A 26,365-nucleotide genomic window follows, 5' to 3' on the forward strand; every position below is an offset into this window, starting at 1 on the left:
ATTGGCATTACCGACGAGTGCGCGATTCAAACGAAACACATGTTTCACTTTCGCGCTCCATCGCGCGATGGCGTCGCGGTGGTCAAATCGAGCGGACAATACGAAACATGTGTATATACGTCGATATCGATTAACGCGTCCTTCATCGGAGTAACCGTAATCTGAGTAAACTCGCGACGATTACGCGTATGTACGTGCTGCAAGCAATTCTTCACTGATTCTGCCGAGTTACGTCCATCTCTACCAACTTAGATTAACTTTAATCTCCGTTCAACATACTTTTTATCAATTAAAAGATCAACCGCTCGTTATAAGCTAAGCTATATATAATAAAGATAAATGGATACGATACAGAAAATAAAATACAGAAATAGAGAAAAGCTACCGGCCGGCGTACAGTAATAAAGCCCGTATCAGACTACGGATTGGGATTGAGATTGGATTGAAATTTAATAAATCAGAATGGAGAAAACTGATCTCAAGTTTAGTAAACTTTGCTCTGATTAGTCAAATTCCAATCTCAATCCCAATCCGTGTAGTCTGATACGGGCATAATGATGAATCACGATCATCCCTCTTGCTCCGCGTGCGTACATCGTATAGGCTCGTGACTCAGGGGGAAGTATGTACAGTTCCAAGGTTGCGGAGCGGAAGAGGGTGCTTTAAAACTTTTCGCCCTACATTCGACGGCGCTTCGTAGTTGTTCTACAATTAGTGAGGAATACGTTACTTTTGAAGGCCCGGGACAGTTTCTTATCGCAGCGAGTACACGTTTACGTTTGTCTTCTCTCGCTATCGGGCGGGCTATTATTGAAAGAGAGAGAGGAAGGGTGGGAGGGAGGGAGAAGGCGATATGTTGACAATAAGACGCTTTTGCGCGCCACTCCGTGTTTTGATGGCGATTCGGTATAGGTCTGGTATACATCAGAATAGGAAGGCACGAAGGGCGGCTCAGTGGCAACGAAACGATTGATACGTCAGTCGCGACGTACGAAGTATACGCGTCAATTTAATTCGGCCCCGCGATTTCGCTCCAGCTTCTCCTCTGTCGCGAAGGTGTCCGCGAAAATATTTCGCCGGCGATGGCGATCCTACCACGGCTACCACCCCCCGCCTCCGCCGCCGCCAACGTCCCCCGGCCCCGGCCCCAGCGCCGCGATACAGCGACGGACAGCGACGCCTCCGCACGGCGTCGATCAATAACACCGTCGTCGGCGACGCCGACGTCGAGAGCGTCAGCGTCGTCGCGCTTGCGAGGGAACGTCGGCGCGACGCGAGGCGTCGCGTTATCCGCGCGGAGTACCGTTACGCCGCGCGTCCCCGACGGTGGTTCAGCGGCGCAGCAGCGATTATCCGCCTCCGGTGCGGGCGTCACGCGCGGTGCGGGCGCGGGTACGCGCCGACGGGCATGCGATTCGGGACACTCCCGTCGGAACTTGCCCAACTTGCCGACGAGGCCGACGAGGGATCCGGCGCGTCCGGGAGCGACGGAGGATAGCCGAGTGCCGAAACGTCCTAGTCCCACCCACGACATGGCCAAGGTAAGTCCCCCGGGAAACGCAGGGGGATGAGAGAGAGAGAGAGAGAGAGAAAGATAGAGAGCGAGGGAGGAAGAAAAGTGCAGGGCATCGCGATCCGCGCGTCCAATATCCTTCTCTCTTTCCCCCCCGCCGATACGTAAACGGAATCTGGAATGTTGTTGTCGCTTGTCGAGAAGTTTTCCCGGTAACCCGCTCCGCGCGAAGCGCACTTGGGGAAGAGAAAACGTCGTCGCGAGCGAGGTAGTTGTAAAACCTGATGACGACGTCGCGTAGCTCGCGGCTCGAATTAACGCGTATAGCTGGGCAGAGAGGACGGGTATCGTCTGTCTGTATAGGACAAATAATACCCTCGACAGGCGAATAACACGAGAACAATGTTTACTCCGCTCGTATTTGCGTCTTCCCGCTGAATCGCGCGCTGCTCGCTTCAGCGGCGCCGAGGTGACTTGCGGCTTTTGAATCGCGATTTTCGCCACGATTTCGTTCGCGAGAGACGGTGCGACGGTGGTCATTCGTCGTTCAGTTGTACGTACAGCGCGATCGGGCCGCGTAATCGCGTATATCTCCAAGTGTCGCCGACGGACGTTCCGTGTTTTCGCATCCGCGTGATTCGAGGTCTCCGTGCTCGGGAGGAAAAGAAGGTAAAATGACGGATAACATGGTCGAAATAATATTCACAGCTGGGGTCGCATGCACGAGCCGTTATAGCCGTTAGCCGTGGGTACGATGCTACTTTTACATAATTTAGAGCACGTTCCACGGCGCAGACGCGGATAGATGATCCGGACATTGGCGAATTTCCCAGTGCTCCATTTACCACGCGCGAGAATACGCGCGCTAACAATCTTCCGACGGGGTCCAACGTGACGGACGTTGCCGGAGCAACGAGCTAGCCGAGCCCTCAGGGATATATGATCGGCGAAACTGTATTTTTATTGAATTAAGCCAAGGGGTCAATTTGAAGAAGATCTCGGTTCGACGACTATACGGTCTCACGGTTTATGTCAATTTCACAGCTAGCGCGTGGGAAGGTCATAAAGAAGATTCCCGAGACTTTCTCTAAACTGAGCTGTAGTACCGCCTATTATAGCACAATATCGCGCGATACTACAGGCACGCATCTCGCGAGACGTCCAATTCCAATCTTCTCCTTCGAGCGAAAGGGCACCGGGGGGGGGGGGGTAAAAAAACAATCAGGCAATCTCAGAATTCCCAGAGAGACAGAGACATCAGAGAGAGAACCTATCCCTGAAAGCGAGTTACGGCCGCGTAGTCGCGACGCGACGGTATCGAGCCGATCGAGCCGGCCCGCTTCGCATAATGATAATAATTCGACGTCGCGTCGTCGCTCGTGCATACACATACGTATGTATTACATTGTGCACATTCGGCCGGGGGACGAGCGACGCGCGGATTCACGGCTTGGTGAATGCGAATGTCGGCCCGTGTTCCGGCAGGATAGAGTACGCGTCGTCGCCGTCATCGCTCGCTCGCTACGAGCCTGGCGGCCTGGCGGACTGGCGGCGGCGGCGGTGGTGGCACGCGGCAGGTGTAGCCGGGGATCGCGAAGCGAATCCGGAACGTTTTATTGTCGTGCACGCCGCGTCGACCGCGACGCGCGATCCGCGGCCGCGGCCTGTCGTTTAGTCGCTATCGATCCTCCGACGCGACGCGACGCCTCGCGTTAACAACGTAGCTCGAGACGCTCCACGCGCCGCGCGCGCGAGAGATTGTTTTGCTCTCGCCTCTCTTCCTCGTTTTTCCTCCCCTCCCACCGCCCGCGCCGCGGGGAAAAACTCGGCACGGCGCGGCGCCGCGTGCCCGTTGAGAACTGTGGGAAGATCCGCGACCCGGTCAGTGCCGCGCGGGAGATGCCAACGACACGGGGTATGTTTTCTTCCTCTTCTTCTTCGTCGTCGTCGTCGTCTTCGAGACGTAACGTCGCGTGGTGTAAACTTGTTGCGAGTTTCGTCAATGGGAGACGGTGACGCCGGGCGTATTAGCGATCTCGTCTCGGGGAAGACTGTGCGTGTCAATGGGTTCCATTGAAATTAATTACGATCTCAAGGCGCGCTTATAAATGCGTGTCACTGTGTACGAGAGAGTCCGGGCAAGTCGCCAGTCTCTCGAAACCGCGACGGCCGTCGGTTTTAAGCTCGCGGACAATCGCGAGGACAATCGCGGCACGTTAAAATAAAACGTCTGCGATAGCTTATCTAAAGAATGTGCACAATCGAAAGATTATACATTTCAGTGTTTTTTTATTTGAGCTTTAGCCGAATCCGATTATCGTTCGTGCGGTTCGAAGTGCGAAATGCAAATTTCTCCCCTCCGTCGACCGGACAATGATGAAACTATAAGTACTCATTGTTGACACTGACACCGATAACGGGTGAACACTCCGCCGCTTACGTAACGTTCGATAAGCGAAGACTAATGTGTGAAGACGCGATTCCCGGCCAATCCTGGAAACGTACGTTACATAGCTCCGAGCTTATCACCTGTGCAGCCTGTGCAGCAAAGTATGAATTTGTGAAAGGAAAAAAAAAGACAAAGGGAACGCTTCTTCAGTCCGTCCTCGGGTCGCGGCAGCGTCGGATCGTAGCAAAACGCTCGGGCTGGGCGATACGATCGCGAGCGCGTACCACGGACGAACGGGAATGTATACCATTGGAATTATAATCAATTGACCGCGCGGCCGCGGCACGCCGGCAACTACGCCGCCGATCTAGCGCCATGGCAGTGTGCGTTACAAGTCACGCTGCCGCGCGCGCATTATCTTAATTGCGCGACATACAAGTCGATAATTGCGGCACGGGAATTTCTGTAATAAAATATACAGTCTCGGGGTTTTTCTACCTGGATAAGAGATAGCCAGGTAGCGCGCGCGGTCGTGTATTTTCTATCCGCGATTTCCTGCCTCTGGGCGCGAAAGGAGAGAGGAATTATATTTTATAAAGGAGACCCCGAGCTCTTGTGTGTGTGTGTGTGATGACCGTAAAAATTGGGCTTTGCCTTGTAATTCATCCCGAGAGGCGCGGACGCACGTTGCGGCATTAAGGTGGGCGCGGGTTTCCTCTCTCGTCTCCTCTCTCTCGAAAAGTAACAAACCATGACTGCTCAACACGCGTCGACACAAATTGGCGCGAATTACGCTCCGGAGATAGATCCGCGCGCGATACGACCTCCTGCTACTCGCTTTGCATTGCCACTATATATTTGCCAGCCGCGCGGCCTCTTTGCTCGCGGCATGCAAATTTTATTCGCGATTTCTCAACGCCGCGCGGACACGGTCGATTTTTCATTTATGATTCCCCCGGGATGCTTGCGTCGGCTCCCCTTCCTAAAAAAAAACCCAGTTCCGGGTTCCGGGCTTATGTAAGTGTAGAAATCACTTTTTGAAACCTTAAAGATAATACGTGAATTTTTTTATAGATTTTTTGTAACACAGAAACGCTTTCAGAAACCCTTTGGACTCGAAAAGTCCCAGGTCCAACCAACCAAAAACACGGTGTCCGCGCGGCGTTAATTCGCGGACTCGCCCGCTCTCCCTTTTCTCGCGGTGACCGCGCGAGCGTCTTACTACGTCGCTGACTCGCCGCTTTTTTCCTCCTCGCCTTGGCATTTTATGACCGCCGCGCCGCGACGACACGTCGTCACCCGGCGTCCGCATACCTATAGACGCGTGCCCGCGCGGGAAGATGGATTTCGACAACGACGGAGTAAAATCTAAGGATGTGAAAGGCGGCATGAGGCGGGAAAACCGGCGTGTGGCCGTGATGATTGCTGACCCATTACATTACCGCTTCGCGTGCGGACTGCGGCGTAGACGCGACGGACGCGGAGAAAATGTCACGCTCGCGCGTATCCTTCGCGTCGGGTACCCCGTGGCTGGTATATCTTTCGAAAAAAATATATTATTTCCGCGCTGCCGCGCGCTCGTTGTTTACACTTTTGCGCGCGCCTCTAGATAAATTGGCCTGATTACCTTAGATAAATTGGACAGATTACCCGACGCCGTCGCGCCGCCGCGACGAGCGGAGCTGTTACCGCTGTCATTTATCCGCGCGTTGTCTCTGCGAGTAATGAGGATCAGTCGCGGCGCGAAGAGACAATCGGTTCGGAAAATTTTAATACGCCTCGCCCAGATAGCGCAATGTCCAAAATCGGGACGTAAGACGACTCTCAAGATGTTTCCGAGACGTCTTATGACGTTTTAATGACGTATTTTAAGTCTTACGTCTTACGTCCCGATTTTGGACATTGCGTTATCTTCGGGCGGTTCGGCAATAGGTTTACGGTCGGGAGGCGCGACCCGTGTGTGTAGCGGTTCGCAGTAACCTAGTTCTCAGCCCCCGCACACATAACACGCTCGCGGGCGTTCAATCGTGTTCTATCGTCGGTGAACTCACGAACGCGCCACGCACTCGTCGGTTTTACGTGCTGTCCCGTTTCTCGGATCGGGGGAGAGCTATCAGCGATATATCTGCTATTATTCGTAGACACGCTAGCACAGTTCTGCCTCGTTCCGACGGTATATACACTTCGCATCACCGGAGGAGAAAGAAAAACAACTCCGTCGCGCTGAGTTATTGAGCATTTATGGCGGCGACATTAATACACCACGCGCCTCTCGCGTGGAAAGGAAAACGAGCTCGGTAATTAGGCGTAATTGTCTCGTCGGGCTTGTCGTCGACTCGGCGTTACGTATGTCTGTTACGTGGCGAAAAGAATTGGAACCGTACGAAATCGCGCGGTTGCTCGCGTTTAAGAGGCACGAAAGAAAGAGAGAGGGGAGAGAGAGAGAGAGACGCCACGAACTAAAATTAAATTAACCAACTGACAGAGGTATTTCTGATTCATCTCTTGAGGGGTGGAGCTATTATTTGGAGGTAGGCCAAGGGCAACGGACTCCACCTTGCGCTCTCGTCAAATCGGACTTGACTTTGAGGAATAAAAAAATATATAAATACATATATATATACAAAACTACTACTCGAGTAATTAAGCGGTAATTGATTGTAACTAGGGAGAAACTTTTTTTTTATCATTCTACCAGAATAATGTTTGCGTGACTCGAGAAATCGCGCGCTCATATCTCATTCGCGTTCTTTTTTGTTCGCAGAACGTAGGGGAGAGTCGGATACCTGTTCCACGGGCAGCACGACCGTCGTTCTTCCCGAAATCGAGAGTACTCGAGGCGTCGAGGCTCCTGACGGGAAGTCGCCGATCAACGATCTTCTCGGGATGCTTTCAGTTTAACAGCGAGGACGAGTCCCCCACTCCGCGGGAGTTCTCGGGATTCACGACGTCTTCGCCCAACATCAAAAGTATAATTCCGCATTTATAATTAATTAATGCCGCGTATGAAAGTATGTTAATGCGTGGCGCTAACGTGTGCGAAATGCAATCCCGTGTTTCAGCCGATTCGGCGGCAGATCAGACATTCACGATATCACCTGTGTGGGACATCGACAAGAATGATGTGCAACAACTGGTACATCTCAGCGAGGAGAAAAGCAGTCTATTCAGGTACGAGTCGTACACGCGTTTCAAGCTGCACGTGTGATTCTATTGCGGGACTCATCGGTGCTTCATGTTGTATATTCTTTCGTTATAATAGGCTACTTGAAGATTCTCAGTTGAGCATGATCGAGGATGTCGGTGACACGTGTCTCGTAGAATCGGGCCTGGGCAATTACAACGATGCGAGCGCAGCGCCGCATTATTTGATGCTGAACAAACAGAATTCCTTCGAACACGACGAAAGTCTTGGTATATTGACACCGGACCAGATGACCGACTTCACGGTGGCGTTGGAATGCTCCAGGACACCATCCTGCGAGAATCTCACCGGATCGGCCGGCTCGAAATTGGCATTGACCCGAGCGTCTGCGTCGACGAGGCCGCTGGTGGACGTGGAACCCGCGGAGGAGGGCTGTACCGAGAGAACCCCATCGCCGGAAGAATTACCGCTCGATCCTAAACCCGTGGAGCCAATCAGAGGTAACGCCGTGCCGGTGAGCTTCGTCACGTCGGTCACGAGTATCACTAGTCTCGAAGCGGGCTACCAGGGAGACGGCGAGAACTCGAGACCGGCCAGCCGCGGCGCGGATCCACCATCCATGGCAGTGGCGCCGGTCAATCTTCCTGCGCCCTGTCGTCAAGATCCGATGACCGACTCGGACTTCTTCACCGAGAGCGACGCGGACGCGCACGAGGAGATCGTGCGGGGCGACAGGAAAGCGCAGGTGATCGACGGCACGCTGTTCTGCGCACCGGGTGAACGCGTATGCCCCAGCTTCACCGGAGAAGAGATGGACTCGAGCGGGATTTATTCAGACTTGGACAAGCTACAAGCACCTGGTGAACAGGCGCCGGAAGAGAACGACGACCATACCCCCGATACCGGAGATACCGAGCTCTCTCAGAGGAGTCAACCTTCACCTATCGCGGCGAACGTTATCATGGATTACTTACAGGTACATTAACGTGAAAGCTTAGCTTGAAAGAATATTTAAAATTTGCGTTTGCCGAATCAAATGACGTACTTTTGTTTATAATTATTGGCGGATTAAACTACTCTTTGGTTTATTTAGAATTTCACCGATTGTACGTAAAATATTTGTTTCCGTAGAGTTCCGCAAAGGCATCGGATGAAACGAGCAACGTGAACGACACCACGGCCTCTGTCGAAGTCACAGTGATCGAAAAAATTGAGAAAAATGACAACATCAGGCCCAAATCACAAAGCAAGGCCGATACGGTGCCTTTGAAAAAATATAAAATGCCGAAGAGAAACGTCGTCTCGAAGATCAAGGCGATGATCGAGTCATCTCCGAAAGATGATGCGGAAAAAGAGGCGAGACGCTCTCAGAGATCAACTAGAAAAGGCGGGCGCTGGGACGCTGTGATGAACAAGATAGAGGCTGGCAAAAATGAGCAGAGAACGAGATCAGTTAGAAAAGAAGTGAAATCGAGAGTATTGCAGAATCTCACTTTGTCACCTTCCGCGAGGCCAACGTCGAAGAAAGCCGGCGATGCGAATAACAACAACAATAAGGATAAGCGGTAAGCCTAAATAAAGCCCTAAATAAAGCTCAATATAATAAATAAATAGATATTATTTTTATCAATGAAATATTTTTTTATATAAAAATAATTTTGACGATTCATCAATCCAGATTTGCATTTGTTTGCATCATAAATTATGTTGGAAATACTATTAAATTTTAGGAGGATGCGTGGCTGGCAAGAAATGAAATCACCAATGCAGGAAACGGCTAGAAGTTCTGTTCGCAGTTCCATGAGCGACCTCAGTAGTGGCCCAAGTAAGGACCTGTCAAGTAAGTAGCATCCGTGTCCACATATTTGAAGAATTTGAAAGAATATGCTAGGTCACATAGGTAAAGACTTGATTAAAATTAAGTTTACTGAATGATTCGTTAAACTTGAATTAATTACGCAAGATACGTGAGATTTTCTCGCATGTGACTTATCGTATTGTTAGTACAAATATCTATTTGTTTACTCGGGAAAATAGGCACAACGCTATGTTGTATAATCTTAACATTAATCTCTTCGCAATTAAAGCCAGACCGGACGAAACAAATAAAAAATGCGAAATTGACCAGGCCGACTTAGTTTCGCGTTAGACTTATCGCAAACAACGAATTAAGCAACGTGATCTCGCGGGATATTTGAACTAATTCGGAAAGCGGAGTTGCCTCGAAGTGTAAGGATCAATATTTTATCTCGGCGAGAAGGATACGCGTGAGAGAGGAGAGATCTCTGGATCCTTCCGCTTACCTACCGGAGAGAAAGGCGAGGTCTCCTTATCGACCCGAGAGTAAAAGCTCGGGCCGTCGAGGATGTCGAGGAACTTTATTGCCCCTTTTGCCGGCGCCAATGGGGAGAGCACGAGGCGTCGTTTTGCTTCCATTGTATAGAGTAAGAAGGAAGCTGCGTCGAGCCGGCGCGCATCGCGCAGCTTCGTCGCATCCAACATCCACCATCCACTATCCGGTCGGCAGTCCTCGGCGGGTCTCGTGCTAGGTCGTACGGTGTTGTGTGCACGTGTGTACATATATAGACAGTGCACGTACACACGTGATATGTGTACGCGCATGTGTGTCTCCGATGCATTAGCCGTCTATCGTCGTCCTTCTCTCGCGAGACGCGCACCTATCGTTCCTCGCTCTCGCGCACGCAAAATCGGGTCACCGGATAGTGCGTGGCGGTGCGTGAGAAACCCATACGCGGGCGAGAAAGAGAAAAAAGAGAGCGAGTGAGTGAGAAGGGACAGCCGCTGACAGCCGATGTGTCTCGTTAGCGAACGAGTTACCGAAGTGCGCTCGGTATATCCAGGCGGTGGCCCGGGAAACCGACTTGACTCTCGTTCTCTCCTTTCGAATCCGCGGTGACACCTTCGACCGGTGACTACACGGATTTCGCTCCGGTCGCTATATCGTTCGCCTCGACGACGGCGGTTGTGCGCGAGAACAGGAACGTTTCCGAAGCCTCGCCTCTGCCCTGACCTATTTCCCCGCTGCGTTCTTCTCGCCCTTCTCTCCGCTCGCTCGCTCGCGCGCGTGCGAATTGTGCGTGTGTGAAAACCTGATGGGCAGGTGTTTATGCAAAAAAATCTAATTTGATGTAAATGTAAAATCTGATCTACCATCCTGCGGCGGACGATCGAACTCATCCCCCACCTGTCGCACCGGGACTCGACGTCCCCGTTACACGGGACCGGAGCCGATCATCATGTCGCGTCGATTCCGCGAGCGGTAACGCGCGCGAGAGGTGCCTGTGCGAAAGGTAACCCGCACCCGGGTCCGGCGATATCCGCCTTAACGGCAACCGCGTCGACCGGTCGACAGCTGCACGGGTCAACGCCATTCTCGCGGCGTTATTTCCGGCCACCGCGGGACCCTTGTCGTCGTGCTTTCTTTGCACCTTCGCAAAACTATGCCCCGTCGCGCACCTCCGTCGCTCGGCGAGGATGCCCGGCACCCTTCTTCGCCCGCCCTTCCATCCCCACCCTCGTCAGCGGCAGCAGCAGCAGCAGCAGGTGTACCCGGCCGAGCGATGACGACCACGTGCGTTGCCAAGGTCGACGACTGTCGGTGCGCGACTACCGGTCCCTCGATCCTCCGTCCCGCGCGGTCTTACGCAATCGCCGCCGTCGGAATCGGCGGCCGCTGAGTAGCCCACGCTGAGATCGCGCGCGCGAAACTCGGCCCTTCAACCGAGCGGGAAGGAAAATCGACTTCGTACCCGAACGTCCAAGTCGCGGTGGAAAATTCACCGGGATATATTATGCCCGAAGGTATTAAGCACGGTATGCGCGCGTAGGACGACGCGTGATCGCCACGTGTGACATAACAGCGCGCGCGCGCCGATACGGTGCCCGGCGATCGGTGTCGGGTGTCCGGAGACGGGATACCGCGATACACAATCAGCTCTGCACAACATAATCGGCGGCGGCGGCTCTCTCGCGTGACGAAGGAGAACGGCGTCGCGAGTCGCGCGATCGATCGGCATCGGGCGCCAGAACGGAACCGGCGGCGGCGGCCGCGGCACCGAAAGGCGGAAGATGCCCGTTGTATACCGTTGTATATGCTGATGAACGACGTCGACGCGACGGCATACGCACGTAACATCGAGTGATTCTCACGCTCGGCCTCGGCTCCGAGACGCCGAGACACGACTCACACGACGCGCGGGCAGGATGAAGGTGGCACGCGCGGGGCCAGTCGCGCCGTCGTCGACGGGGATCACGGTCGACCCCGCTTACGGATTGTAATGAGTTAGACGGTGAACGCGGAGGTGACTGAAGAGAAGATGGGTCAGCAAGGATCGAAGGACAGGACCCTCCCGAGGAGGACGGACTTCACCCGAGACTCGACGAGGATGCGTCTCGGCAGCTTCAAACGAGGTAGAATGGGTAGAAAGGAGTTTGGATTTGGCGATCGCGTAACGGTGATCCTTCCGGTGTGCGCATCTCGCGATAGAATCGGCTCTGTAGACAGTATAGACGACTACTGTAGACGATCGCCTGCTGTTCTCCTCAAAGCGTCTTCAGTCTATAATCGCTCGATCCCGTTTCCCGATGGGGATGTTATTAATTTGTTATTAATGTGTTTATTCTTTCTGAGATTCCGGCGTGGATTTCCGGCCTCACGATGTTTCACGTCGTGAACGTTCTCGTTATTTGTTTTTCAGAGCGATCACCGACGTCCGCGAACCCGCCCCGGAGATTCGTCTCGAACGGCCACGCCGCCAGTCAGGTCCGCGTAAATAGTTTCGACGCGAAGAAGAACTGCATCGACGTGGCGACGGTGGAGCTCGGTAAATATACAACTCCGTCCTGTCATTCGAGATTATTAGGTAACTACGCCGTGTGTGGGTACGCGTGCGTGTGTGGGTACGGTATGATAATCAGGTGCGGAGGGGAGAACGGCAGAACGCGGCGAGGAACGGGAGCATCGTGGCGTATTTCCGGCTGGGGCACCGCTGCCGTGACGAGCGATGATGAAAGGAGAGAGATAGAGAGAGAGAAAGAGAAAGAGCGTCTCTCTCCGGGACTCGGCCGACTACGTTTACCGGTTCGCGAATCACGAAACGACGCGGATAAGTAGCACGTACTGGAATATTTTCGAAAATTTCTCTCCTAGGGCCTTTTTCCTCCTATTCGGTCGACAGGAAGGCGCCCGCAATCATCGTTACCGCTACGTTTAACAAGAGTCCAATCGTGGCTTTTCACCTTGCTACTTTCCCCCCCAAGACACGGCGAAGACCGGGAGAAATCCTCCGAAAGGTCTCTGCCACTTGACGAGAGTCAAGCGATGAATATTCACGTCGACGTTTCAGGGCCATCCTTTCGCGTAGATTAGGATTAACAATGAGGACGACTTCGACCAAATTTAATTAACACGATTAACTTTTTTTTAAATTACACCTTTGTTTACGTGGATGGAATTATTAATTTTTTTTATTTAACATGTGAAAAAATTAGATTAGGGACAACGAATCATTATACAGTTAGAAATTTCGCAACCAACGATTCTGCTGATTGAATTAATCGTTGATTGATCATAGTTTGGTCAAAACCGCCCTTTAATAACTTTACCACCTGCGCTATGTTGACAATAATAACGATCCAATCCAATCCAGTTACCAGATAGTTTGTCTCGCGCGTTAAATTGTACATACATATTAAACGTGTGGGCAAAATACAATAATAATACGCGGGGAAAAAGACCTCGGATGGAATAAACTTTATACTCGAACTTCAATCTCGTGCGGACGATAAAACGGTTCTCGCCGTACGGTACCCGGGGCACGCTCGCCGGTACGCGGACGCGAGTGCCGCTGCCGTTTAGTGTTTAACATGCTCTCGTTAACGCAACACATTCTCTTTACAGAGAAGAGCCCACCGTCGGCGCGAAAGCCAGCGATAACAAGGAGATTAGCGGCCAACGCCACAGTGAAACAGAAATCCTCCGTGGCGTCGATAAAAGGTACGTTTCGACTCTACCGGATCTTGGAGACGGACGTGTCCTCTCTTTCGGCGACGAGTTTCACCGTGACACACACGAGCCGTTAAGACCTTGTCATTCTGCGAGCGACGGTCAAACTTGTCGTTTTGCACAAAAAAAAAAAAGACAAAATAAAGTGAGAATTCACGTTCGCGCGTTCGTGCTTTCCAATCCATTTGCCGTGCCACTTTAGTTGGCAGTCGGTTTCTAAAAAAGTTCTCACGTTTATTCTGCGACACACGTACGTTTCGCGTACGCACACGCACGCGCGCGCGCGCGCACGGTCAAGCGCATTAATTCGCCCGGTGCAGTAAAACGCATCGCACGCGCTCGCCGGTGCGTCCGAACGTGTCGCGGTGTCCTCGCTGCACGTATTGTAATGCGCGTACACGCGTGTCTCTCCGCGTTTCGAAGAAAGTCACGGCTTTCACCCAATAGTCCCGAGCGCTAAGTCAACCTGTTTACCCGGCGCCTCCGATGCTTTTCTTTCTTCTTCTAAATCTTCTAAAAAAAAGAATCACTCTGACCTGGTCTATCACCTGGATTAGAAAGAGGACGAGAGAGGAAGATCGCCGTCGAGAACCGGCCGTACGTCCTAAATAGTAACGGAATGGCGAAAGCAGCATTTTCCGCGCGTTTAGCTCCCGCGATAGAACGCGATAGGAGCCTGAAAAGACGCGTTGTTTCGCGGATAACCGATCGCGCTCGTCGCTCTCGCATTTCGACATTTATCGCGGTATATGTCCCCTGAACACAAGGGACATTATATACGACCGTCGCGATTCGCGATGCTCGACGACCGTAAGTAAGTGCGAACACGCGCGCTTCTTTTCCATCTACGGGCGGTCGATTCCAAATCGGAGAACTCGAGTCACTATCGGCTGTTTTGGCATCCAGGGAACGACCGGAAGTACACGATCGTTACGGAGAACCTTTGCTGAGCGACCAGTACGCTTTAAGAGACCCGACCAAGTTTTGCTTCGAGGAGGAATCGCTCGGGAAAAAGACGTATCTCCCGCCGAAAAGGATTCGCCGCGAGAAGGTGGTCCATCATCGTCTTCGGCACGTCCTGGCGGTTCCACCTTGCGCGGTAGGAGAGTGTTTAGGAAGAACGGCAAGGCGAATTGGACGTGGGGTGGGAGGCATATAGCTCTCCGAGGTGGCCCGTGGCTCGTGCTAATTCAGTCGAAGCGCGAACTCGGCCAGCAGATTGTTACGAATGGCGATCCTGATTAGAATCGATAAGCCCGGTCGGCAGACCGACCGTTCCCGACGCGGAAGGTGGCCGACGTGGAAACGTCCCGTTCGAATGGCGCGTTCATCGTAGAATCGACCGTTAAGGATAAAATCGTTGAACCGACGTGTATTACGATTCTGTTTACGTCGCGTCTTTCTTGCGCGCGTCGCGGATAAGTGTCCCGACGTAGATCCGTTCCCAAAATACTTGAGTTTTTCTGACGGATGACGTGTGTGACACGGTGGGGACAGCAGGTGCCAGAAGAGAGGAAGCGAATTTTCTTGGCCGCGACAGAGTCCGCCGAGTCTTTTGGCAGTTTCGCAACTGGAACTGCGCGTCGCGCAACGGGTTGACCTTAACCCGATGTACCTTCATTGAGCGGCGAACTTGAACAATAATAATCGCACGCTGCGGCTCTTGAAAAAGAAAGAGGGCAAGAAGTTCGCGCGAAGTTTCGTGAATCAAAATGCGACGTAAACGCGGGAAAGCTATCGCTTAGACATGGCTGGACGGTTGTTTCGTTCGTTCAATGAGTTCTGACTTTCCCATGTGTATACGTGTGTGTCATGTGTCAAGATGACGCAGAGTTGACACCGATCGAGCTCGACGGAGATGGAACGAGTGGCTTGACTTTCCAAGTTCGTTCTTCCCGTCGAACTTTCCTGCCGAACTTTCTTCGACACGCGGGATGTTGCCTGTGTTTAAGAACTTTTGACAGTGTCAAACGATTTATTACTTTCGTCGTTTTTTTTTACCACGTCGACTTCCCCGCAATAATTCGAGTGGTTGCGAACGATGCGAGGGGTAATAAAGGACAGCGCGCGGTGTCCACGTATATATTACGTGCGATCAAGATACTTATGTAGATTGGCGGCACGTGGGTCGATTCATTGATACGGGCGAGAAACGGGTGGGTCAGTCCCCGACCCGTGCTTTTGCGTCGCGATTCGCGATTTTCGGGTGTAACCGGTATCGACTGATGCACGCTCCATGACGACGCTGATTGCAGATCGTGAGTCGAAGGAGGCTCACCACAACACCACCTACACGGTAACGGCGAGGACGTCGCCGGAGACGCGTGATCAGGCCGCGCAGACCACCGTGCCCTACGTGGAGTTCCGCGTGGAGCAAGCGGAACGGGCCGCACAGGCGCTCGCGGTGAGCGTGCGTTACTTGGCGTTCGAGGTATGCGTATTTTTTTTTTTTTTATATCTTCTGCCACTGTTTGCCTTACTACTCGACGTAAAAAAAAGAGGGAGATCTGTGAGAATCAACACGGTATAACGGTATCGCATGTCTTTCAGCTCGATGCGTTTGCCACTCCCAAACTGAAGAAGGATTTCGAGAAGCTGAAGGCCGATTGCGAGGAGATGAAGAATGAGCGATCGGCCCTGCTTTCGGAGATCGACGTTTTGCGCGCGAGATGTGTCAGCATGGAGGAGAGACTCGAGGTGGAGAGGGAGGACCACCGTAAAGCTCTGGACCAGCTTCGCGACGAGTGTAAGTCTTATATAATATATCTGTTTATTTTCTTCGAATCTCGGGGGCTGTATATATACACACGGTCGAAAACTCGCGATGACGCACTTTGCGAATGAAAAAAAAAAAAGATTTCCGAGCTCGTCGCGGCATGTGCTCCGCAAAATAAATGAGGAACCGTATTGTTCAGCAGACATAAAGCGTCGGATGCAACTGATATTATTCTCCATGTTGTTCACGTGGTAACGAGCGTAATCGTCCTAATGTCGTTGCACGACGCGTCACGAAGTGGAACAATTATTAATTAAAGTGAACGATTCAGCCAGTGCCTACGCGCAACTCGAATCTTTGCGATTAATCCTAATAATGTGCCCCTCGCCCTTTTCTTTTCTTGCTAGAAGATATTTTGAACTCTACGCCGAAGGATTTAGTTCTTAATTTAGTTCTCACGTAACGTTCGACGTTTCGATAGCTACTAATTATAGATTCAATGCGTGCTGTCCGTTTAGCTACAAAGCTAAACATACTTTTGCTTTTCAACGCAGGACCAATACATTGCAATGAAATATATTTATATTAAATTATAAAATTAGAATCACATATTGAAAGGTGAAATTGTTATTTATTATTTTTTTATTATTTATAGGAAAATTCTCTTTTAATGCACATTGCATTAAATAAACAGCAGATTTAAAAAAAATAAGAGATATAAAATAAATACACAAATTATATATAAAAATAAAAAAAGAGAATAAGAAAGTAAAAGTAAAAATATGTAAATAAATAAAAAATATGTACAGATAACATAAAGCATGACGAAGTTACACATTAGTACACACTTAAATAAATGCTGGCAAAAAAATGAAAAAAGTTGACTATATTAGAATAAATTACTTGCTAATGTGTACATAAACGATATAAATGCATTTAAATTTTCCACATGAAGTACGATAAGATTATTATAGCGATTTGCCGTCTGTGTGAAAGTGAAAAAAATTCAAGTTAACATTCCGGTTTTCAGTGGAGGCTCACAGGACGAAACAGGTTACCTCGCTCGTCGAAACTGTGAAAGAGGAAAGGCACAAGTACGACGTTAGACTGGACGAAGTTACAAGGGAGCATCGCGCGACAATTGCGAAATTGCGCGCCGAGCAGGTCAACGAGCTGACTCGTAAAGAGGAGATGAGAAGATCTGTGGTTCACGATCAGGGTGCCGCACTGATGGCGGAGATCGAGTCACTGAGATCCGTGCTCGAGCTGAAGAGTCAGGAGAACGCGGCCCTTCGATCAGAGCTGGACAGTTACAGGCGCGACATCGAGCAGAAGGACGCCTTGCAGATGCGGCTCGATATGGCGGAGGCCAGATGCGAGGACCTGAAGGCTCAGCTCCAACGGAAGGAATCCTTCGAACGGCAGATCTCGCACGAGAACGAGATGCTTCACGAATCGATTCACCAAGTATCGAAACACAACAAGCGCCTGTCGCAGCGGAACGAGGAGCTACAGTGGAAGCTGCGAAATAAGAACGATTGGGTGAGTGTTCTTGCGAATCAGCTGAATCCACGGTTAACTCGATCCGCGGGTTCGGAACAGATGGAACACAATTATTCGCTCGACAAGAACGGCGCTCATTCGTCGTCGATGATGAAATTCATGGTCGAGAAGGGCGCCTCCGTCTCTTGGACGCTGGAAATCGACGATCTGTCGAAGGGGACATCCGACTCGCTTAGCACATTGCCGAAAGTAGCCAGGCCCTCTGAAGGCGTGACGACAGTCTCTAGGCAAGGATCGCTCAGGCTGACACCGAACGCTAGGCCTGCCATGGATACCAGAGCGAGATCAAAGAGCATCTCCACCACGTGCGATTCGGCGCGGACCGCGGCGGCGGAGGAAGCGGCCGCGTGGTCGCCTTCGTTTAGCTCGACGCCGGTCTCGCGGCGACGTCCTAGGAAAGAGCAATCGTCGCCTTCCTCGTCATCCTCTTCATCGTCTTCCACGTCGTCTACGGCGCCAGCCGTCAATTCCACAGTGGCCGCCGCGGTGGCGGCCGCTGCAGCGGCGGCGGTGGCGGCGGCGGATGATTGTAACGTCAGCGGCGGTCAGAGACCCCAAGAGGCTGGCGGGGAAGCGATGATCTCCGAGGAAACGTCGGCTTCCAGCAGCGAGGACGAGTCGTCCACCGGTAGCGATATCCCGCGGCTGGGAATACAGTTTGCTTGGGGCAAACCGATCAAGTAACACTCGAGCGAACCATTGCGGCCTGCCTGTCTACGCGTTCCTTCGCCCGCGTAACACAATGCTGTTTTTCGAATCGCGAGTTATCGTACGGCCGCTGTCTCTGTTCTCTTGCCTACACAGTGGAGTCGTTCCTCGACGTGCATTCATTGCGGATCTTCGTTGATCATTCCCCCTTCGTCCGTTTGCAGATACGTTTTACGTTTCGTTATTGTGTAACGCCGGCACCGCGCCTCTTTTATTTTTCCCTCTCCAACCGATACACATCCGGCCGAGGTTTCGAGCGAGAGAGGAGTGGCGTTTACATTTTAAGCAAACGTGCCGCGCGATTCAAACGATTCACGCGATTCCGGAGTATAACGTTGTAAGTTAGTGAGATGTTTAAGAGATGAATTCCACGATGTATTTTAATGTTACGACTGTATAAATTAGACTAGTACGATTGTTTCCGTGGTTTTCCCAATTTACGAGGACGTTTCATCTTCCCCGACATACACACACACACACACGATTTTTGCATTGCGATTTAAGGCAGCGTGGATTTAAGATTAGGATCTTCGAAATCCATTACGTAATGATTTTCCGATAATGCATACAACGAAACTGCTTCGTTTGCTGTAATCAAGGCAGCCGTGCCTTTCTTCCGGGCGATCTTTCGCCTACGAAGTTCACGACGTGCAGAGTCACGCGAGAAAATTCTCCATTTTTGTTTTCATTTGCGGCTTTTTTTCTTTTTGAATTTTGACGGACATTGAAAAAGGGAAGTTCAATGTCGTTCTGGCTGACAGACTTTTATTGCGGATCTTTCCGAGAATTTTACCGGATATCCGACTGTCTCTGGACACTTTTATAATTACGTGAGTACGTTTTATAAGCGTCACCTATTTTTTTTTCCGTTTTTGGTACAGAGACCACGTAGTATTTGCGGAGATAAAATATATAAATATATATAAGAGCATGACAAAAGAAAAATATTCCTCGTTCCTCGCGATCATGCCGATTTCGTACTTGTGTAAGTCGATTACTTTACAGATGATGCGCGTCGTCTCTTGCGTTTTCCGTTTGTTGCGTTCTCGAGAGAAAGAAAAAAAATCTGACTGCCGGAAACTCTTCGCCGGCGCGACGTTTGTCTTGTAGCGCGTCTTCGCGCGCAGCGGGACAACCGAATTCGCGGATGATCTACCTGGTAGATGCAGCAGAAAGAGCAGTGATAAAACCATTTAGCGACAAACTTGTAGCACGTTCCGAAAAGAGCGTTAATTTCACAGTCCGTTCCAATAGACGAGTGGGTAGTTTAGATTATAAATGAGAGGGAGAGAGCATCGCGCGCCCGACACACGGAAGCCAAGTATTACTCACCGAGAAAGTATGTTTTCTTTTCTCATGTGTGCTGATAAGATCGATGTATTATATACTTCTCGAATAAATAAGTATCATCTGAATTGTAGAGCAATCTGGGGGAGATTTTCCGTTTGTCCTCATCGCTACGATTAGCTTAACGAGTCCGGGAGTTAGTACTTCGGCTCGACTCGACTTTATTTAAATTGATCCCAATTTCAGCCGCATTTGAAATATTTTGGTAAGAATATGTATCGACGTTTATTAAGTTAAGATCGATCGGCAGCTAATCGTGAGAATTTACGCGTGACATTTTTGTGTTTTGTAATGAACGTAATGAACAGAATTGAGTTTTGAATTGCGATGCGATTGCTTGATTTACATAAATTAACTCGCGCAAGTAGAAGGGGATACGCGATTAGACTATTGAGATCGTTATTAATTAGATTATATACCACTGTGATGTCCTTTTTGTTTGAAGATTAATAAAGCGTTTTGTTATGCAAGTCGCGCGCATCACCTCATTTTTTTTCCCGCGACGCTTAAAGCAAAGCCTGTACAATTTCAGTTTTTGTTATTACGAATAAATAACGTAAATATGGAGATTACGCTAATATAATGTCCACTTTGGAATCAAGACGAGTTTAAAGCCTTTGTTGCGGCGACGCTGCACGGGTTTGAAATCGCATCTCTTCCGGAATTTATACAATCCGATTTTCTACTTTTTATTCACGCGGTTAGCAAAATCCTGTTGCGGTTTCTTTGAAACTGCAGTTTCTTTTCGAAACCGCAGTAGGATTTTGCAAACCGCATGCGGTTTTTTGCAAACCACGTTCGGTTTTTTCGAAACCGCAGCGAGTTGCGAAATATGCGGTCTTTTTAAATCGCGTGCGTTTTTAATGCGTGCGATTTTTTCAAAATAGCGTGCAATTTCTCAATATCGCGTCCGGTTTTTTCGCAAATGCGTGGTGCTAAGATAAGATTGTCTCAAGTCTTTAGCTAATAAAACGGTCATATAGCAGCTCGAAATCGTACTCGAGACACTATAAAATTTAAAAATATAAAATCGAGCCACGAGAGAGAGAATACCGCGTCCCCCGTGCTTATAATTTCCTCGTCCCACGGCTAGACGTGAGTTCCAAAATCGCTCCGTGCGAAACCGGGCCTAAGGACAAGGACCCGTCGCCGGTGAGTTCGCGAACGCTCCGGTCGCTCCGTGGCCCGTGCTCCGTCAGCCCGCAGCCGCACCATCTACGATGGCCGACAGTCGATGGCTCCGATAGCATCGCGGTTGTGGTTACCTTAATTTATTGACAAAAATGTAACACCTCTATTTTTAATTGACCATGTTACCGTCGCGCACGGCATGACAATCGCCTCGTCCGTATTTATGTTATTCTTGTTTCTATAAATATACTCGCGCGCGCGCGTGCTCCTTATCCGAGATCTCCGGGTCTGACATCGACGCGAAGATGTCTTCTAAGAGGTATATATTCGATTGTTTTTACTTTACATCTTTCTTTTTCTTTCTCTTTCTCCCTCGTCCCCCTCTCTCTTTCTCTATCTCTCTATCTCTCTCTTTCTCTCTTTTTTACGTTCCGCCACGCGCTGGCTCACTGCGCCAAATTGTCTTTGAGAAATTATTTATAGCGGCGGTGGAAACGGAGCACGTATCCTCCGGTGAGCGAATCTTCGTCTCTTCGGAAGATCGGCCTCCCTCCCGAACTCCCGACTTCTTTGTCTTTTTAACCTGCAATCATTCATGATTGTTTACCACGTTTACCTCGTGTGATGAAACAACTCCGTTGAATCGCGTAGATTTTTCTGAAATCGATGCGAAGTAAAACGACCGATTGATAAGACGAATTTAATCCGCCAAAGATTTCGAGTCATTCCAGTCGAGAATTAAAATGTACAGGAGATTCTTTCGCTTCACAGCTTTTAGCAGCGTGGACGTGACATTTGTTTCAGAAATATTGTACCATTTTTATCGTTATTTTTAGCGAATTAAAAAAGTTATCGGAAGAAAGCCTGACGAGACAGCCAGAGGAAGTGTTTGACATCATATGCAAACTGGGAGAAGGGTAAATCTACGATATTACTGATATTTATCGATCGCGAGAGATAAAGACTTCTTTTTTCACTCTAAATTTCTGAATATTTACTTCTGCGTAGGTCCTATGGCTCAGTTTATAAAGCGTTGCACAAAGAGAGTGGGCAGGTACTCGCTATTAAACAAGTACCGGTGGACACGGATCTGCAGGAGATTATTAAGGAAATATCAATTATGCAACAATGCGACTCTCCATATGTTGTTAAATATTATGGAAGTTACTTTAAGAATACGGATTTATGGGTAAGTCGGTACACGCGCGCGCTTTACCATTTCCAATCAAACTGAACGATTTATCGATACCGTTGTAACTTGCAGATTGTGATGGAGTACTGTGGAGCCGGTTCTGTTAGTGATATCATGAGGTTAAGGAAGAAAACCCTGCAGGAAGACGAAATCGCCACGATCTTGAGTGATACTCTGAAAGGATTGGAATACCTTCACTTGAGAAGGAAAATTCACAGAGATATTAAGGCTGGAAATATCCTTCTTAACAACGAAGGCCATGCGAAGTTGGCTGATTTCGGTGTGGCGGGTCAATTAACGGTGAGTCACAGAGAGATGCTTTCAGGTTCGAGGTGGAAAAATCTAAACTGGATTCTCTGAAATAGGATACCATGGCGAAACGTAATACAGTGATCGGTACACCATTCTGGATGGCGCCAGAAGTGATACAGGAGATTGGTTACGATTGCGTCGCTGATATCTGGTCTTTGGGAATAACGGCCTTAGAAATGGCCGAGGGCAAGCCGCCGTACGGCGACATACACCCGATGAGAGCAATATTTATGATTCCGACAAAACCACCGCCTAGTTTCAGAGAACCCGATCAATGGAGTCCAGAGTTTATTGACTTTGTCAGTGGGTGCCTTGTAAAAAATCCCGAAGAGAGAGCCACCGCAACCGAACTTCTGCAGCACGAATTCATAGGTGAGTATAGAGGATTGAAATTTATATTGCGATGTTACATCAATTAACGTGTGTCGTATGATTACAGGTAATGCCAAACAGCCAAGTATCTTGAGCCAAATGATCGCCGAGGCTCATGAAATACGAGAAAAGCAGAGCGCGCATAGAGCTCATGTTATAAACAACGTGGCGATTAAAAGTCAAAACCAGGCTGAGGATTCGGTAGGTGTTTGAAACTAATCTATTATATGAATAATATATGTGTAATTCTCTGTACATACGTAACACTGTGTCTCTGTCGTAAGGATGAGGACGATTGTAGTGGAACTATGAAACCATTACCGGAGGACAGCAGGACTTTAGTGCCGAGCCATGATCTTCCAGACACGGGTACTTTAGTTTCGGCAATGTTGGACCTGGGTACAATGGTTATTAATAGTGACACCGATACCGAAGCTACCATGAAGAGTTAGTAGATCTTAATTAATCTCCAAATCGCAGTATAAAAGTGATTTGTAACTAATATTGACATTTCTTCTAGGACATAATACTGGTTCTGTAGAATCCGGCAAGAAATATCGACCGTTATTCTTAGATCACTTTGACAAGAAAGAAGCGCCTGAAATCGGAAAAGTAATCTTTCTTATATTGCTTGAAATTATTTAGATATGATTCATGTTTAAAATATTAATAATATTGACTAATATTACTGTATAGGGTAACGGACAGATGTTGGGAGCGCACAACATGGAGAACGCGAACAAATTGGAGCAGCAAAGTCCAATCGAATCTCATAGGTTTCAAAGTCATCTGCAGCTACAGTTGCAGAATCAGATCTCTCATCCCGTGCCAGAACAGCCATATAACAATATATCGAAGTTTCAAAATGTCTTCACGGAACGTGATTTCGATTTTGTGAGTAAAATTTCTATTCAGCACACTTGTTTTAAGAATTTACGTAATTAATATTCGAGCGATATATCTTATTATTAACGTAATAGGACAGAGAGAACGATTGATCACTTTGCGCTTTGTACAATATACATTTCACATTCCCTGCACCAAATTATTTTGAATAATGCCGCTTTAGGCATTATAAAGAAAGATAACTTGAATATATAGAGAAGCCGTATCCTGCAGTTGAAGTTTCTCTCCTACGAAGAACTGCAGCAACGAATGGCTAGTCTGGACGCGGAAATGGAGCGGGAGATCGACGAGCTGAGAAAAAGGTATCAGACGAAGAGACAGCCTATTCTGGATGCCATGGACACCAAGCGGAAACGTCAACAGAACTTCTAACAGTCCTCCTTTACGCGAATAAGTGATGACGGATAGACAAAGGGTGTACAGTTGTATAAATGAATAGATTTTATTCGCGTCATCCCCGGTTTCATTAAAGAGAAGAACATTGCTCCCACACCGTGAATATTTTACCTCATAAACGGACAAACGTGTAGCGACTGTGAATGTTTCCTGTTTACTCGCAAATCACAACGTTGCTTTTCTTTATGAATCCTGGGATATTAAGGCCTCCGCACACAAATTGACCTAGCAGTAACGTAAGACGTACCGTAAGAATTGACCAATCACACATCAAGTATTTTCGAACCGTAATGTTATTTTCGAGAAGACATGATTCTAATTGGCCAATTCTTACGGTACGTCTTGCGTTATCGCTACGTCAATTCGTGTGTGAAGGCCTTTACAAGCTAGTAATAGCTAATAGCCTCACGTCATCATTGTAAATTATTTTACGTGATTTAGGTGAAGAAACAATCACTATACTTAATTTTTGTATTATGTTTATCTATATTTACTGTTAAATATATCCTATTCTTATAGAAATATTCTGAGAGACTCCTCTAGGGTCGTTAGAAACTAAAAAGAAGGAATGCAATAGGAGTGCAGAAACAAATGCATCGTGATTACGATCGTTTTTATCGAGAAATTTTATATTTACTTGGAAAGAAATCGGTATTTCGTATCGTCATGCTACGCTAGTCATTTACAATGCCATTTTATCCAGGATATAAAAAGATCATTTATTCATGAGAAATACACTTAAACGGCTAAGCATTTGAACAGTTCTCGAGTGTGAATGCTCTATTTAATCATGACAGTTTGAAATAAGCGAACAAGGCTGTAAGATTTAATTTACTTTTTATTCTACTGCCATAGATAGACTCTCTACTCATTCATTTACTAATATAGTAACAACTAACTCTAGTTTACGTCGATTCGCTATGATGATCAAATTTACTTTTCAAGTTGCAAACATGGCCAACACCAATAAGATCACGCAATTCTAAAGTAATGAATAGTGTTCTTCAGTATGCAGCACCATGATAAAAAATGACGCCGCATTGTAATGAGATATTTCACGAACGAACTTACTAGTATTAGAGTCTTCCGCGCGCCGTATTAGAAAGTATTTTCCAGTATGCTCTAATTTACTTCGTCATAATATGGAAATTGTTGAAACTGAAATTTACCAGATTCCACTAATGATAACGGTATTTTTAGAATTATATAAAAGTTCGTATGTGGTAATGCCTTACACAATGAATCGTTTTATAAAGCATTAAAAATTTTTGACCGCATATTTTTTTGTAATCGTTACAAAAATAAATATATTTGTACGTGCCATTAATACATATGGCAAATAATCATAGTGGAATAATAATTCCTTGCTGACGTTTGGGCTATTTTGCAAGTAGTGGAAATAGAGCTATACTTAAAAGCGCTATAGCCAGAACTGATCTTCAATTTTCTTCTTTTAGAAAATAATAATACAGAATAACAACATATTTTTGATATAGAGGATGTGCACATTGTCTCAATGAAATAAGGTCCGAATTTGAGGCATATATTATCCATAATCCTGATACAGAAGTGTAATACTAATAAGGTTTCCCCAACTGAAAAATAATTAATTGCTTACTTTACACAAACAAAATATACTTCAATATCGTTTTATGTACGAAATGCAATATAACTACGTAATAATTTTTTAGAGATTCTTTTAAATAATTAAAATGGTCGTGTATAATAAAACGTCGATCATTTCTATGTGTTAAAATTGTGATGATTTTATTGTATTCTCTCATCTTACAATTCTTATATCAGAACATGAGTATGTTTGTAAATTGCATTCTTATATAAAATAATAGTTTTACAAATTTTATATTTTTGCAGTTAATGCTGCTGTAAAATCTTCCTTCTTAAATTTATGATACCCGCTTCCATTAATGTTCTGCGCTCTGTTCTAGGATTAAAAAAAAGTAAAACGGACAAAAATTTATATAAAAATGTCACAAAGAAGTACACTAATGCATTTTCTACACGATTAACATTTAGCCTTAGCTAGCAATCATTTTTCATACGACGGTTTATATTTACATATCTCATAAGGCAACGTAATAATCCGTTTTTATTTTTCCACTTGGCGATACGGCTTTGTATTCATATCTAATCATGACAGTTTTATGACATAATTTTACATTCGTATTGTACAATCTATTACAGTGTTTGGCTGAAATATAGAGACTGAAGGCAGAAGTATGTTTTCCGAGTGAATGATTTAGTGAAAACTATAGTCTGATAATAGAACGTAACAACATATAGAACGATTGCTATTTAATATTAAAGCGAGATATTAATAGTTTTGTTTAAGATAATTACAAAAGCAAATATTAACATGCTGCCTTTACAATCATTTTGTTTAATAATAATAAAAAAACATTATACAAACTATGCGCGTTTGATCTCTTTAGTTTGATCTTTTATTAATATCATTACTACTAATCCTATTATTAAGTACTTCGTGCATACAGTATTTTTTGTATATCTATACAAAGTTTTGGTCCAAGTTAATTTCCGAGCTACACCAGATTGGTTATCATTGGAATTGGACGGTATATAAAAATGTATAAAGAATGTTTTATAAGAAGTTATCAATAAATATAAATGCATT

At 47.6% G+C, this 26,365-nt stretch overlaps 2 protein-coding genes across 4 annotated transcripts; both read left to right on the forward strand.

Annotated features, from left to right (window-relative positions):
* Positions 1 to 953: 953 nt before the first annotated feature.
* On the forward strand, positions 954 to 19,474 carry Toc (toucan). 2 transcript variants are annotated; one of them, XM_071794139.1, is made up of 11 exons: positions 957 to 1,541; positions 6,667 to 6,871; positions 6,965 to 7,073; positions 7,165 to 8,023; positions 8,179 to 8,612; positions 8,778 to 8,887; positions 11,766 to 11,891; positions 12,968 to 13,063; positions 15,328 to 15,503; positions 15,623 to 15,818; positions 16,819 to 19,474. In XM_071794139.1, the coding sequence occupies exons 1-11, from the start codon at positions 1,083 to 1,085 to the stop codon at positions 18,033 to 18,035; spliced, it is 3,987 nt and encodes a 1,328-aa protein (XP_071650240.1). In that variant the 5' UTR covers positions 957 to 1,082; the 3' UTR covers positions 18,036 to 19,474. The 2 variants fall into 2 exon arrangements, with proteins under 2 accessions (XP_071650325.1, XP_071650240.1); XM_071794224.1 differs by lacking the exon at positions 11,766 to 11,891 and having other exon boundaries at positions 954 to 1,541.
* A 1,129-nt stretch (positions 19,475 to 20,603) lies between these two features.
* Hpo (serine/threonine-protein kinase hippo) lies at positions 20,604 to 26,239 on the forward strand. Of its 2 annotated transcripts, none has more exons than XM_071770123.1 (10): positions 20,604 to 20,856; positions 21,374 to 21,454; positions 21,546 to 21,726; positions 21,802 to 22,029; positions 22,095 to 22,413; positions 22,481 to 22,614; positions 22,698 to 22,860; positions 22,934 to 23,025; positions 23,110 to 23,307; positions 23,515 to 26,239. In XM_071770123.1, the coding sequence occupies exons 1-10, from the start codon at positions 20,843 to 20,845 to the stop codon at positions 23,689 to 23,691; spliced, it is 1,587 nt and encodes a 528-aa protein (XP_071626224.1). In that variant the 5' UTR covers positions 20,604 to 20,842; the 3' UTR covers positions 23,692 to 26,239. The 2 variants fall into 2 exon arrangements, with proteins under 2 accessions (XP_071626224.1, XP_071626233.1); XM_071770132.1 differs by having other exon boundaries at positions 23,533 to 26,239.
* The last annotated feature ends 126 nt before the right edge of the window (positions 26,240 to 26,365 follow it).

This window comes from Temnothorax longispinosus, chromosome 1 (genome assembly GCF_030848805.1).
Source record: "Temnothorax longispinosus isolate EJ_2023e chromosome 1, Tlon_JGU_v1, whole genome shotgun sequence".
Taxonomy (NCBI): Eukaryota; Metazoa; Arthropoda; class Insecta; order Hymenoptera; family Formicidae; genus Temnothorax; species Temnothorax longispinosus.